This window comes from Oncorhynchus gorbuscha, linkage group LG26 (genome assembly GCF_021184085.1).
Source record: "Oncorhynchus gorbuscha isolate QuinsamMale2020 ecotype Even-year linkage group LG26, OgorEven_v1.0, whole genome shotgun sequence".
NCBI classification, from domain to species: domain Eukaryota; kingdom Metazoa; phylum Chordata; class Actinopteri; order Salmoniformes; family Salmonidae; genus Oncorhynchus; species Oncorhynchus gorbuscha.
In genome coordinates this window covers 11,808,602-11,821,079 of record NC_060198.1, presented here as the reverse complement: position 1 = coordinate 11,821,079, position 12,478 = coordinate 11,808,602, and the positions used below count along the sequence as shown (strand labels likewise).

The window sequence follows — 12,478 nt, the reverse complement described above, 5'->3', positions numbered from 1 at the left end:
ATTTCCTTGGTTGCATCTCAGGGGGCAGCTCTAGCTGTAGTGGGCCAACTTCACTTGGCTGTAGGGCATGAGGTTCATCCTGGCTGTACGTTACCAAGGTCTCTGCACTATCAGTGTTTGGTGCACTCCACAGTATCTAAACTCAGTGCGGCTAGTAGTAGAATAAACAAATACTTCATCTTCTTAGTGCCATCAGTACAACCACAAAAAAAAGCAAGACAAGAAAATAATTTGCTCACTACAACAGGGTTAGGAGCCTAGGACGCTATTGTTTAACATGAATTTTGAATGACTACCTCGTCTCTGAACCCCACACACAAAATTATCTGTAAGGTCCCTCAGTCGAGCAGTGAATTTTAAACACAGATCCAACCACAAAGACCAGGGAGGTTTTCTAATGCCTCACAAAGAAGTGCCCCCATTGGTAAATGGGTAAAAATACATTGAATATCCCTTTGAGCATGGTGAAGTTATTCATTACACTTTGGATGGTGTATAAATATACCCAGTCACTACAAAGATACAGGCATCCTTCCTAACTCAGTTGCCAGAGAGGAAGGAAACCGGTCAGGGACTTCACCATGAGGCCAATGGTGACTTTTAAAATAGAGTTTAATGACTGTGATAGGAGAAAACTGAGGAATGTAGAATGCGCCGGAGAGGATGGCTGATGTTTTACGTGCTCCTAACCAACTATGCTATTCAGAGTTTTTTTGCGTTTGTAACTTTCTTTTTTAAAATGTTGTACATGTTGTACATATTGTTAAACCGAAAATAACTTCTGGACATCAGAACAGCGATTACACACCACGAACTAGAAGAAGCTTTTTCCTTTAACGAGTCCGACGTGAATGATATAGTACTTTCCCGGGAACAGGCCCAAATCCCTGTCATTTGCGTGAAGAAGAGACAGAGAAAAAGGGGGCCTCCGGGTCAGGCTGCCTTCGGAGAATTCGTAGGCGAGTGACTAAACCCCCACTGAGATCCGTTCTATTGGCCAAAGTGCAATCATTGGAAAATAAAATAGATGACCTACAAGCAAGATTAAACTACCAACGGGACATTACAAACTAATATCTTACGTTTCCCTGAGTTGTGGTTGAATTACGACATGAATAACATACAGCTGGTGGGTATACATTGTCGTCAGGATAGAACAGCAGCCTGTGGTAAGACAAGGGGTGTTGGTGTATGTATATTTGTAAACAACAGCTGGTGCATGATATCTAAGGAAGTCTCGAAGTCTCATGATAAGCTGTAGACCACACTATTTACCTAGAGATTGTATTTTTCGTAGCTGTCTACATACCACCACAGACCGATGCTGGCACTAAGACCACAGTCAATGAGCTATATACCGTCTTAAGCAAACAGGAAAACGCTCATCCTAAGGTGGCGGACTTAGTGGCAGGGGACTTTAATGCAGGGAAACTTAATTTCTACCAGCATGTTAAATGTGCAACCAGAGGGGGGGAAAAAACTCCTCTAGAGCACCTTTACGCCACACACTGAGACTCGTACAAAGCTCTCCCTCGCACTCCATTTGGCAAATCTGACCATAATTACAACAGAAATTAAAGCAAGAAGCACCAGGGACTCGGTCAATAAAAAGTGGTCAGATGAAGCAGATGCAAAGGTACAGGACTGTTTTGCTAGAAGACTGGAATATGTTCCGAGATTCTTCCGATGGCATTGACTACACCACAGTCACTGGCTTCATCAATAAGCGCATCGATGACATCACCCCCTCAGAGATTGTACGTACATACCCCAACCAGAAACCATGGATTACAGGCAACATCCGCACTGAGCTAAAGGGTAGAACTGCAGCTTTCAAGGAGCGATACTGTAACCCGGAAGCTTAAGAAATCCCGCTATGCCCTCCGACGAACCAACAAACAGGAAAAGCGTCAAAACAGGACTAAGATCGAATAGTACTACACCGGCTCTGACACCCGGCAGATGTGGCAGGGCTTACAAACTATTAGTCTAAAAAAGGGAAGCACAGCCGAGAGCAGCCCAGTGATACGAGCCTACCAAACGAGCTAAATTACTTCTATGATCGCTTCGAGGCATGTAACACTGAAACATGCATGAGCGCATCTGCTGTTCTGGACGACTGTGTGATCACGCTCTCTGCAGCAGATGTGAGTAAGACCTTTAAACCAACATGTTTCAAGCAGACCACCACAGTGCACAGGGACTAAGGTAACCTGCCTAAATGACTGACCTGAAGCACTAACGTCTGTAGCCATGAAGTGCTTTGAAAGGCTGGTCATGGCTCACATCAACACCATTATCCCAGAAACCCTAGACCCCCTCCAATTTGCATACCGCCCCAACAGATCCACAGATGCAATCTCTATTGCACTCCACACTGCCCTTTCCCACCTGGACAATGTGAGAATGCTATTCATTGACTACAGCTCAGCGTTCAACACCATAGTGCCCTCAAAGCTCATCACGAAGCTAAGGACCCTGGGACTAAACACCTCCCTCTGCAACTTGATCCTGGACTTCCTGACGGGCCACCCTTAGGTGGTAAGGGCAGGTAACATCTGCCATGCTAATCCTCGACACGGGGCCCTTCAGGGGTGCGAGCTCAGTCCCCTCCTGTACTCCTTGTTCACTCATAACTGCACGGTCAGGCACGACTCCAACACCATCATTAAGTTTGCCAATGACAACAGTGATAGGCCTGATCACCAACAATGACGAGACAGCCTATAGTGAGGAGGTCAGAGACCTGGCTGTGTGGTGGCAGGACAACAACCTCTCCCTCAACGTGATCAAAACAAAGGAGATGATTGCGGACTAAAGGAAAAAGGAGGACCAATCACACCCCCATTCTCATCGATGGGGCTGTAGAGAAGCAGGTTGAGAGCGTCAAGTTCCTTGGTGTCCACATCAACAAACTAACATGTTCCAAGCACATCAAGACAGTTGTGAAGTGGGCACGATCAAACCAATACCCCCTCAGGAGACTGAAAAGATTTGGCATGTGTCCTCAGATCCTCAAAAGTTTCTAAAGCTGCACCATCGAAAGCATCCTGACTGGTTGCATCACTGCCTGGTATGGCAACTGCTCGGCCTCCAACCGCAAAGCACTACAGAGGGTAGTGCGTACGGCCCAGTGCATTCCTGGGGCTAAGCTACCTGCCATCCAGGACCTCTATACCAGGCAGTGTCAGATGAAGGCCCTAAAAATGGTCAGACTCCAGCCACCCTAGTCATAGACTGTTCTCTCTGTTACCGCACAGGAAGCGGTACCGGAGCGCCAAGTCTAGGTCCAATAGGCTTCTAAACAGCTTCTACCCCCAAGCCATAAGACTCCTGAACATCTAATCAAAATGCTACCTAGACTATTTGCATCCCCCCACCCCTCTTTGAAGCTGCTGCTACTCTTTGTTATTATCTATGCATAGTCACTTTGATAACTATCAACATGTACATATAACCTCCACTAACCTGTACCCCCACACATTGACTGTACCGGTACCCCATGTACACAGCCTCGCTATTGTTATTTTACTGATGCTCTTTACTTGTTACTTTTATTTAATTTTTTAAAACTGCATTGTTGGTTAAGGGCTTGTAAGTAAGCATGTCACTGTAAGGTCTACACCTGCTGAATTTGGCGCATGTGACAAATAAACATTTGATTGGAAGGAGGAAGCCTGTACATTATACAAATATTCCAAAACATGCATACAGTTTGCATAAAGACACTAAAGTAATACTGCAAAAACTGTGACAAAGAAATTCACTTTTTTATCCTGAATACCAAGTGCTAATCCAATACAACACATTACTATGTACCACTCTCCATATTTTCAAGCATAGTGGTGACTGCATCATGTTATGGGTATATTTGTAAATAGTTAACTGGGGAGTTTCAGGATAAAAAAAATGAATGGAGCTAAGCACAGGCAAAATCCTATATCCATTGTCTGCTTTCCACCAGACACTGATGAATTCCCCTGTCAGCAGGACAATAACCTAAAACACAAGGACAAATCTACACTGGAGTTGCTTACCAAGAAGGGTGAATGTTCTGGAGTGAGTTACCGTTTTCACTTAAATCTACATGAAAATCTATGGCAAGACCTGAAAGTGGTCAACAATCAATTTGACAGAGCTTGAAGAATAAAAATAAAATACAAATGGGCAAATGTTGCACAATCTAGTAAAGCGCTTCGACTTACCCAGAAAGACTCACAGAAGTAGTCTCTGCTAAAGATGCTTTAAACTATTGACTCAATGGAATGTACAGTGCCTTGCGAAAGTATTCGGCCCCCTTGAACTTTGCGACCTTTTGCCACATTTCAGGCTTTAAACAAAGATATAAAACAGTATTTTTTTGTGAAGAATCAACAACAAGTGGGACACAATCATGAAGTGGAACGACGTTTATTGGATATTTCAAACTTTTTTAACAAATCAAAAACTGAAACATTGGGCGTGCAAAATTATTCAGCCCCCTTAAGTTAATACTTTGTAGCGCCACCTTTTGCTGCGATTACAGCTGTAAGTCGCTTGGGGTATGTCTCTATCAGTTTTGCACATCGAGAGACTGAAATTTTTTCCCATTCCTCCTTGCAAAACAACTCGAGCTCAGTGGGGTTGGATGGAGAGAATTTGTGAACAGCAGTTTTCAGTTTTTTCCACAGATTCTCAATTGGATTTTGACTTGGCCATTTTAACACCTGGATATGTTTATTTTTGAACCATTCCATTGTAGATTTTGCTTTATGTTTTGGATCATTGTCTTGTTGGAAGACAAATCTCCATCCCTGTCTCAGGTCTTTTGCAGACTCCATCAGGTTTTCTTCCAGAATGGTCCTGTATTTGGCTCCATCCATCTTCCCATCAATTTTAACCATCTTCCCTGTCCCTGCTGAAGAAAAGCAGGCCCAAACCATGATGCTGCCAACACCATGTCTGACAGTGGGGATGGTGTGTTCAGGGTGATGAGCTGTGTTGCTTTTACGCCAAACATAACATTTTGCATTGTTGCCAAAAAGTTCAATTTTGGTTTCATCTGACCAGAGCACCTTCTTCCACATGTTTGGTGTGTCTCCCAGGTGGCTTGTGGCAAACTTTAAACAACACTTTTTATGGATATCTTTAAGAAATGGCTTTCTTCTTGATGATTGTGTCCCACTTGTTGTTGATTCTTCGCAAAAAAATACAGTTTTATATCTTTACGTTTGAAGCCTGAAATGTGGCAAAAGGTCGCAAAGTTCAAGGGGTCCGAATACTTTCGCAAGGCACTGTAAATTAGTGCTTTCATTTTCATTAAATTTCCAAAAATAATAAAAACACGTTTTTACTATGTCATTATGGGGTACTGTATGTAGATGGGTGAGGTTTTTTCATTTAATCCCTTTTGAATTCAGGCTGTAACAAAATGTGGAATAAGTCATCAGGTATGAATACTTTCTGAAGGCATGACTTCCACTCCCACAGTTATGATCAATTTCAAATCAAGTCTGACTTCGTCAATGATGACATTTTCCTTTTCAGGCAGTGTTCACCAGTAAATTCCATATTTTGAATACATACGACTGGAACGACACAATGGAAATGACCGTCATCGGCCTGAGGTAGAAAATCTGCTTCCACAATGTGAATGAGAGAATCAGTCCAAGAAAATCTAATTTCCCCATACAGTCAAAGTATTGAACATACATTGATTTAAACTATTTTTATACAACCCCAATACCTTCTACTCAATTAGCTGAAGGACTTCGTAGCATTCCATTTATGTACACAAAACATGAATTAGCCTTTGCTTTATTTACAGTGACAACGGAAACTCAACCAATAGTTCCCTTACCAGGACCATCCCTGTTCAATTTGCAGTTGACCTGGTAGCAAAAGCGTAAGTCTTCACAGGACTATACTTGACATTTTGTTTGAGAATGACTCCAAGTTAATTGAATATAATCAAAGGTGACTTATCTTCTTGTTGTTGTTGAAGCCTTCCCCAAGACTCCACCACTTACATGAAATTTACTCTGGAGGACACATCACCTAAAAGACTGGTGAATGTATATGAGGTAAACAATCAGCTGCTATCGCTGTGACTGACATTAAGTGTGATTCACACGATGTGGGGGTAATGTGCGCGATATTATTATACTCCAAAAACAAACCATTTTAACGTCTGTCACTCTAACCTTGCTCTTTTGGGAGTTAAGGTCTATGTTTTGTTACAAATTCTGTGACAAATGCCTTTGTATGAAATCTCTATACAAATGTTAGTATAGGTGAGTGATTAAATGTCCCACTGTTTACAGGTGCAGAATTTGGGATTTAAGTCTGTACCAATCACAGTCACCTTCACTTTCCCAACTAAGCTTGAGCACAAATTTGAAATGAAGGACTACCAAATATCTGTCTTACAGGTAAATTGTTCACATTTCTTACAAAAATGCTGACATTTTACTGACACAATTTATTTCAATAGGAAACAGCCTAATACAAGTTTCCTTTCTTTTAAGAACCATACTCAATGTGGAAAGATGATCAATTCAACAACAGAGGTGAGTATTCAAATATGCCACTCACTCTTGACATTGTTGGTAACCTACTCAATCAGATTACAACTCAGTATAGAAATCATGTTACTGAAACACACATTTTGCTTCTGACTGTGTTTACAGTACTGCTCTCCAGACAAATACTGCAAGTCCATCGAGTGTGAAAGTTTCCTTTTGGAGAAGTTTTTGACAGTTACATTTGTGTTGTCTGGAAATGTTTCCTTCAAGGACCTCGATCAACATGCAAGGGTCTGTATTAAGACTACTTGAACAAATGATGGTACAGAGTAACAACATGCTAATAATTAATGAGACGGCAAACATCCCTCTTTAAATCTATGTCATACTTATTATTCAATAGCACTCTACACCATTTAGGCTAGAAATGCCATTCAAACTTTAAAACGTGCAGAGTGGTCAGGACCAGTGTTCTTGCATACAACTTATTGATATATTATACTTTTTCAAGTATTGAGATTTTTGTCCTCCATCCACTTATGGGATTTCTTCAACATTCAAAAGGTTCCATTGTTAGACTCCCATGAATTTCAACATTCTATTATACAATTCAAGACATACAGAATAACCTCATCAACTTAATTCATTAAGTTGACTTCCCACTGTTGAATACACAATGCAAGAGATGTGGCAAGTAGCCTTGTAGTTGAACTTTTGTATGCTTTTTGAATTGGTCTTCAATGGGCAAAATCGTAGCACAAGTTATCGCAATAACGTCATAAAAGGCATCTGATTTCATGATAAACTTGAAGCCCATGCAAAAGACCAGGAACACAGAAGTATGACGTAGGAACGCGTCACTTGCCTGGCTTATTAACTGACAAATAAGCTACTTTCCCAACAACTTAGAGGGTATGACATCTTGGTCTACTTCTTCTCTGCCTTTCAATTTTAAAATCAGAACAGAAATAAATTATACCCATCAAATGATGCAGCTTTGTTAGTTACTGCATTGACTCCATTTTCTGTCAACTTTGACAAACTGAAAATCTGACCACTTTCCAAGCTTTTTATACCACAACTTAGATATAACATATGGGTCTACTTCTCCGCTATTCATATCTGAAATCAGACAGATGTTCTAGTAACCACAACTACTTTGTCTGAACTTTTTTTTTTTTAAACAACTGCCGTTTTGACCACTTTCCCAACAAGTTAAGACAAAAACTTAGAGCTTTATATAACTTCTCTGCTATTTAAATCTGAATTCAGTACACTTCTACTACAACATATTTTAAGAACTGAAGCAAGTAACATCCTATTTAATGTAAAATTACCACCTAGTTCTACTAACAATCTCGCACTCTACAGAGCTTGTCATTGCCAAAGAAATTCACTGGGGAGAGAGAAACAGCCAATTTCATCAGTTTTGTCAAACTCCGCTATGACAAAAAACGATATGTCCAGACAGCGAGTGACCCAAGGGTAAGTTTCCTGTCAAAAAACTTAACAAAGATATAAATATTTATTAAGCAAAGATTCACAAAAGCATCAATTTTGTATGTATTTATTTGCTCATTAGGATAACTCTACAAGCTTCCACCAAACACAGGTAATTCCATTTGTGGAATTAAACCGATTAAACTGATTCACTGTATAAGAACTGTTTTTAAAATGCTTGTTCCATCGTCACTTATTGTCTCAAGATGTATTCCTCCAGATTGATGTTCAGGCTGAGCTCATCATTCCTCCCCATAGAAACCTGATAATAGGGACAGGAGTTGGAGTAGGACTCTTCCTCCTGATCATCATCACAATGGCCATGTATATGGTGAGTATCAAAGCTGTGACAGAAACTTTGCTTCTGCAATGTAATGGACCAACACTTTGATTGTTGAACTGTTCAACATTGTCTTTTCCTTTCCACTCAGATGGGATGTTTCCAGAGGAAAAGCCTTGATAATGAAGAGAATGAAGGGGAATAGAGTGAGCAAGATGACACTGCTAAGGCTAACAATGTCTATGCTAACACTTTGGAGAAGCAGAGCTAAAACCTCTCCTTGTTGACATTCAGACAGTAAAAAATGGGTTCCACGCTTGCAATGAGGGGGTAGGGGAGGGACCAAAAGAGAAACGGGATGTGTCAGATGCAGGCTAAAGGAGTAGTAGTCTAAGCAAAAAAAACACAAAAAAACAGGCCGATTCAGACTTAGGAAATGTACTTGGTATTCAGACTTATGTTGCTTCCTTATGCACACTGAATACATGTAATTCAACCGCCTAAAAACCTCCCACTTGCTGGCCAACCAGATTGTCTCTTTTGAGTTTCCATTCAATAGGGTTTTCAGTACATTTATCTAATGTAAGTATTATCCAATATTTAATGTATTGAACTACTGAATGGCAACTTTCAGGATTAATCAAACCATTATACTGAGAAGGGCCTACATGTTCTAAGGGGCCCAACTCAGATTTAGGAAATGTATGCCTTTTCTTACGCACCCCTTTCCTACACAGTAGTTGGTATCCAGACAACTTATGCAGCTGTGCAATGGGCTTTGCAGGCCTAGTGTCCTTGGGCACACCGTATACATATAATTAAACAGCTGAAAACCTCCCCACTTGCTGGCCAACAGATTTCCTTCTGGAGTTGTCATTCAATAGGGTACAATATATTGATGTTAAGCCATCCCTTTAAAAATAGTGTGGCTTTAATTTGAATTTGTCGACAGGCTAGACATAGAGAACGTGTTCAGAATATATTGATCAATGAAAGATAAAAGATGAATATGCATATAATTAGATGGCCGGTTCAGCGCCAACCGGTTTATTTAGGGACTTTTTTTGGGTTAGAAAAGTATGAATCATAAAAATAAAAACACAGCTTTAGAGAGCCTTTGGGCACACAATATATATTGATGAAAGAAAAATTGTGGTTTGATTCAAGCTGAAAGTTGTCAAATTCAATACATAATTTGGAAAGGTGTATAAAGTGTACAATAAAGTTTTGAACAATAGTCCTACCCTAATCATGGAGCTGTATGACAACGGCCCAGCCGCCGTGCACCATGCTACCAAATGATTACGCAACATGTAGGCTTGGTGGGGGGTGTCTTTTGTGTTTTCTTTTCCGTCATTGTAAATAAGAATATGTTCTTAACTGACTTGCCTAGTTAAATAAAGGTTCAATAAAAAATTGAATGTATTGTGCTGGATATTAGTGCTTTGAGATGACCGAAATTATCAATACTTTGTAGTTATGTGCCTTTTGTAATGTCTTCATGGTGGCAAGCCCAGGTGCAATGTACAAAATGGTGAATTGAGAATGTTAAAAAAATGGAAACCATTAAAAAGGTATTTATACCCTTTTTAATTGCAAGCCTACATTTGCTCAGGTGCAAAATATTTATTCAACAAGTCATAATTTGATGGACTTCTGATCCTCTTCCAAGCTGTAAGAAATGAATAGATCACCTGCCTTAAATTAATCTGTAAGGATAAATACCGCTCTCTGTATGATAGACTTAAAAAAGAAAGAGCAAGTCAGATGTGATTATAAAAGAAGCACAAATCTGGGGAAGGGTACACGACCATTTCAACGTCATTGAACGTCCCTCTGAGCTCAGTGCAGTCCAAGTGGAAAAATTAAAACCACCACGACACTCCCTACATCAGGCCCCCACTCTAAACTTAGTTGCCGGAGAAGAAAGGCACTTCTTAGGGAAGCTACTGGGAGGCCAACTGTGACCGAATTATATTAATCAGCAGCTGCAATGGTCAATGTTGATGCATCAACAGTCTCCAAAGCATTCCACAAGGCAATCTCCAAGGCACTCTACAACAAGGGTCTTTATGGGAGAGAGGCAAGGATGAAGCCCTGGGTGAAGAAAATCCTTGTCTGCAAAGAGTTTGCAAAACGTCCCTTAGATGCTGCAGTTGTGGCAGAAAGTCTGGTGAACGCCAAGCGGGATGAGTGGCTTTTCAGCAACATGGGCTGTCAATATTGTCAGGATTGATGGGAGGATGAATGGTACAAAATAGATAGAAATGCTGGATAAAAACTTGCTCCCCTCTGCCAAAAAATGTAATGTGGAAGTTTGTTTTTCAACAGGACAATGACCCAAAGCACACTGCCAGAGCAACACTGGAGTAGCTTAAAGAAAGGAGATGTCCTTGAGCAGCCCAGTCAGACTCCTGACCTTAATCTCATCAAACATCTGTGGAAAGACCTCAAAATTGCAGTCCACCGTTCCACAACTTGACACAGCTTGAGGCATGAATACATAAAATGAACTGTCACCATTTTATTTATTTTTGTGGGGGGGGGCGTACTCTGAAGAATGACTCAATTTCCCAATCTAACGCATCAAAATCTGAGGCTGTGTGACGTGAAAAACTTTTTCAAGGCACTGTAATTAAAACATTCTAAAGTGTATACAGTACAGAAACTCTGCTGGTTCAGCCTTAGAAGCCTGATGCCCATTGTCCACCAGATGCATACGAGTTGTGTTTTACCGGATGTCTATGCTGCATTTTTCGTTCCTGACACGCGCTTTGCTTTTCAACTAGCTAAAAGCTAGCTACTTGGAGTCTGTGTTTTAAATAGACTGCTCAAAAAAATAAAGGGAACACCACTTCTGTGAAATCAAACTGTCCACTTAGGAAGCAACACTGATTGACAATAAATTTCACATGATGTTGTGCAAATGGAATAGACAACAGGTGGAAATTATAGGCAATTAGCAAGACACCCCCAATAAAGGAGTGGTTCCGCAGCAGGTGGTGACCACAGACAACTTCTCAGTTCCTATGCTTCCTGGCTGATGTTTTGGTCACTTTTGAATCCTGGCAGTGCTTTCACTCTAGTGGTAGCATGAGACGGAGTCTACAACCCACACAAGTGGCTCAGGTAGTGCAGCTCATCCAGGATGGCACATCAATGCGAGCTGTGGCAAGAAGGTTTGCTGTGTCTGTCAGCGTAGTGTCCAGAGCATGGAGGCGCTACCAGGAGAAAGGCCAGTACATCAGGAGACGTGGAGGAGGCCGTAGGAGGGCAACAACCCAGCAGCAGGACCGCTACCTCCGTCTTTGTGCAAGGAGGAGCACTGCCAGAGCCCTGCAAAATGACCTCCAGCAGGCCACAAATGTGCATGTGTCTGCTCAAACGGTCAGAAACAGACTCCATGAGGGTGGATGAGGGCCCGACGTCCACAGGTGGGGGTTGTGCTTACAGCCCAACACCGTGCAGGACGTTTGGCATTTGCCAGAGAACACCAAGAGTGGCAAATTCGCCACTGGCGCCCTGTGCTCTTCACAGATGAAAGCAGGTTCACACTGAGCACATGTGATAGACATGAGAGTCTGGAGACGCAGTGGAGAACGTTCTGCTGCCTGCAACATTCTCCAGCATGACCGGTTTGGCGGTGGGTCAGTCATGGTGTGGGGTGGCATTTCTTTGGGGGGCCGCACAGCCCTCCATGTGCTCGCCAGAGGTAGCCTGACTGCCATTGGGTACCGAGATGAGATCCTCAGACCACATGCTGGTGCGGTTGGCCCTGGGTTCCTCCTAATTCAAGACAATGCTAGACCTCATGTGGCTGGAGTGTGTCAGCATTACCTGAATCCAATTGAGCACATCTGGGACATCATGTCTCGCTCCATTGCACCACAGACTGTCCAGGAGTTGGCGGATGCTTTAGTCCAGGTCTGGGAGGAGATCCCTCAGGAGACCATCCGCCACTTCATCAGGAGCATGCCCAGGCATTGTATGGAGGTCATACAGGCACGTGGAGGCCACACACACTACTGAGCCTCATTTTGACTTGTTTTAGTGACATTACGTCAAAGTTGGATCAGCCTGTAGTGTGGTTTTCCACTTTAATTTTGAGTGCGACTAAATCCAGACCTCCATGGATTGATAAATTTGATTTCCATTGATCATTTTTGTGTGATTTTGTTGTCAGCCCATTCAACTA

General features: G+C 41.8%; 1 protein-coding gene across 1 annotated transcript in view; it reads left to right on the top strand.

Annotated features, from left to right (window-relative positions):
* The window catches only part of LOC124016328 (integrin alpha-M-like), a 32,214-nt gene extending 22,506 nt beyond the window's left edge, over positions 1 to 9,708 (top strand). Inside the window, exons 20-29 of the mRNA XM_046331881.1 lie at positions 5,527 to 5,606; positions 5,807 to 5,884; positions 5,984 to 6,062; positions 6,303 to 6,410; positions 6,507 to 6,548; positions 6,669 to 6,794; positions 7,875 to 7,988; positions 8,086 to 8,115; positions 8,224 to 8,334; positions 8,435 to 9,708. Of these exons, the coding sequence (XP_046187837.1) occupies positions 5,527 to 5,606; positions 5,807 to 5,884; positions 5,984 to 6,062; positions 6,303 to 6,410; positions 6,507 to 6,548; positions 6,669 to 6,794; positions 7,875 to 7,988; positions 8,086 to 8,115; positions 8,224 to 8,334; positions 8,435 to 8,488 (822 nt within the window). The 3' untranslated portion in view covers positions 8,489 to 9,708. The remainder of the gene's footprint in view (positions 1 to 5,526; positions 5,607 to 5,806; positions 5,885 to 5,983; positions 6,063 to 6,302; positions 6,411 to 6,506; positions 6,549 to 6,668; positions 6,795 to 7,874; positions 7,989 to 8,085; positions 8,116 to 8,223; positions 8,335 to 8,434) is intronic.
* Positions 9,709 to 12,478: the final 2,770 nt, after the last annotated feature.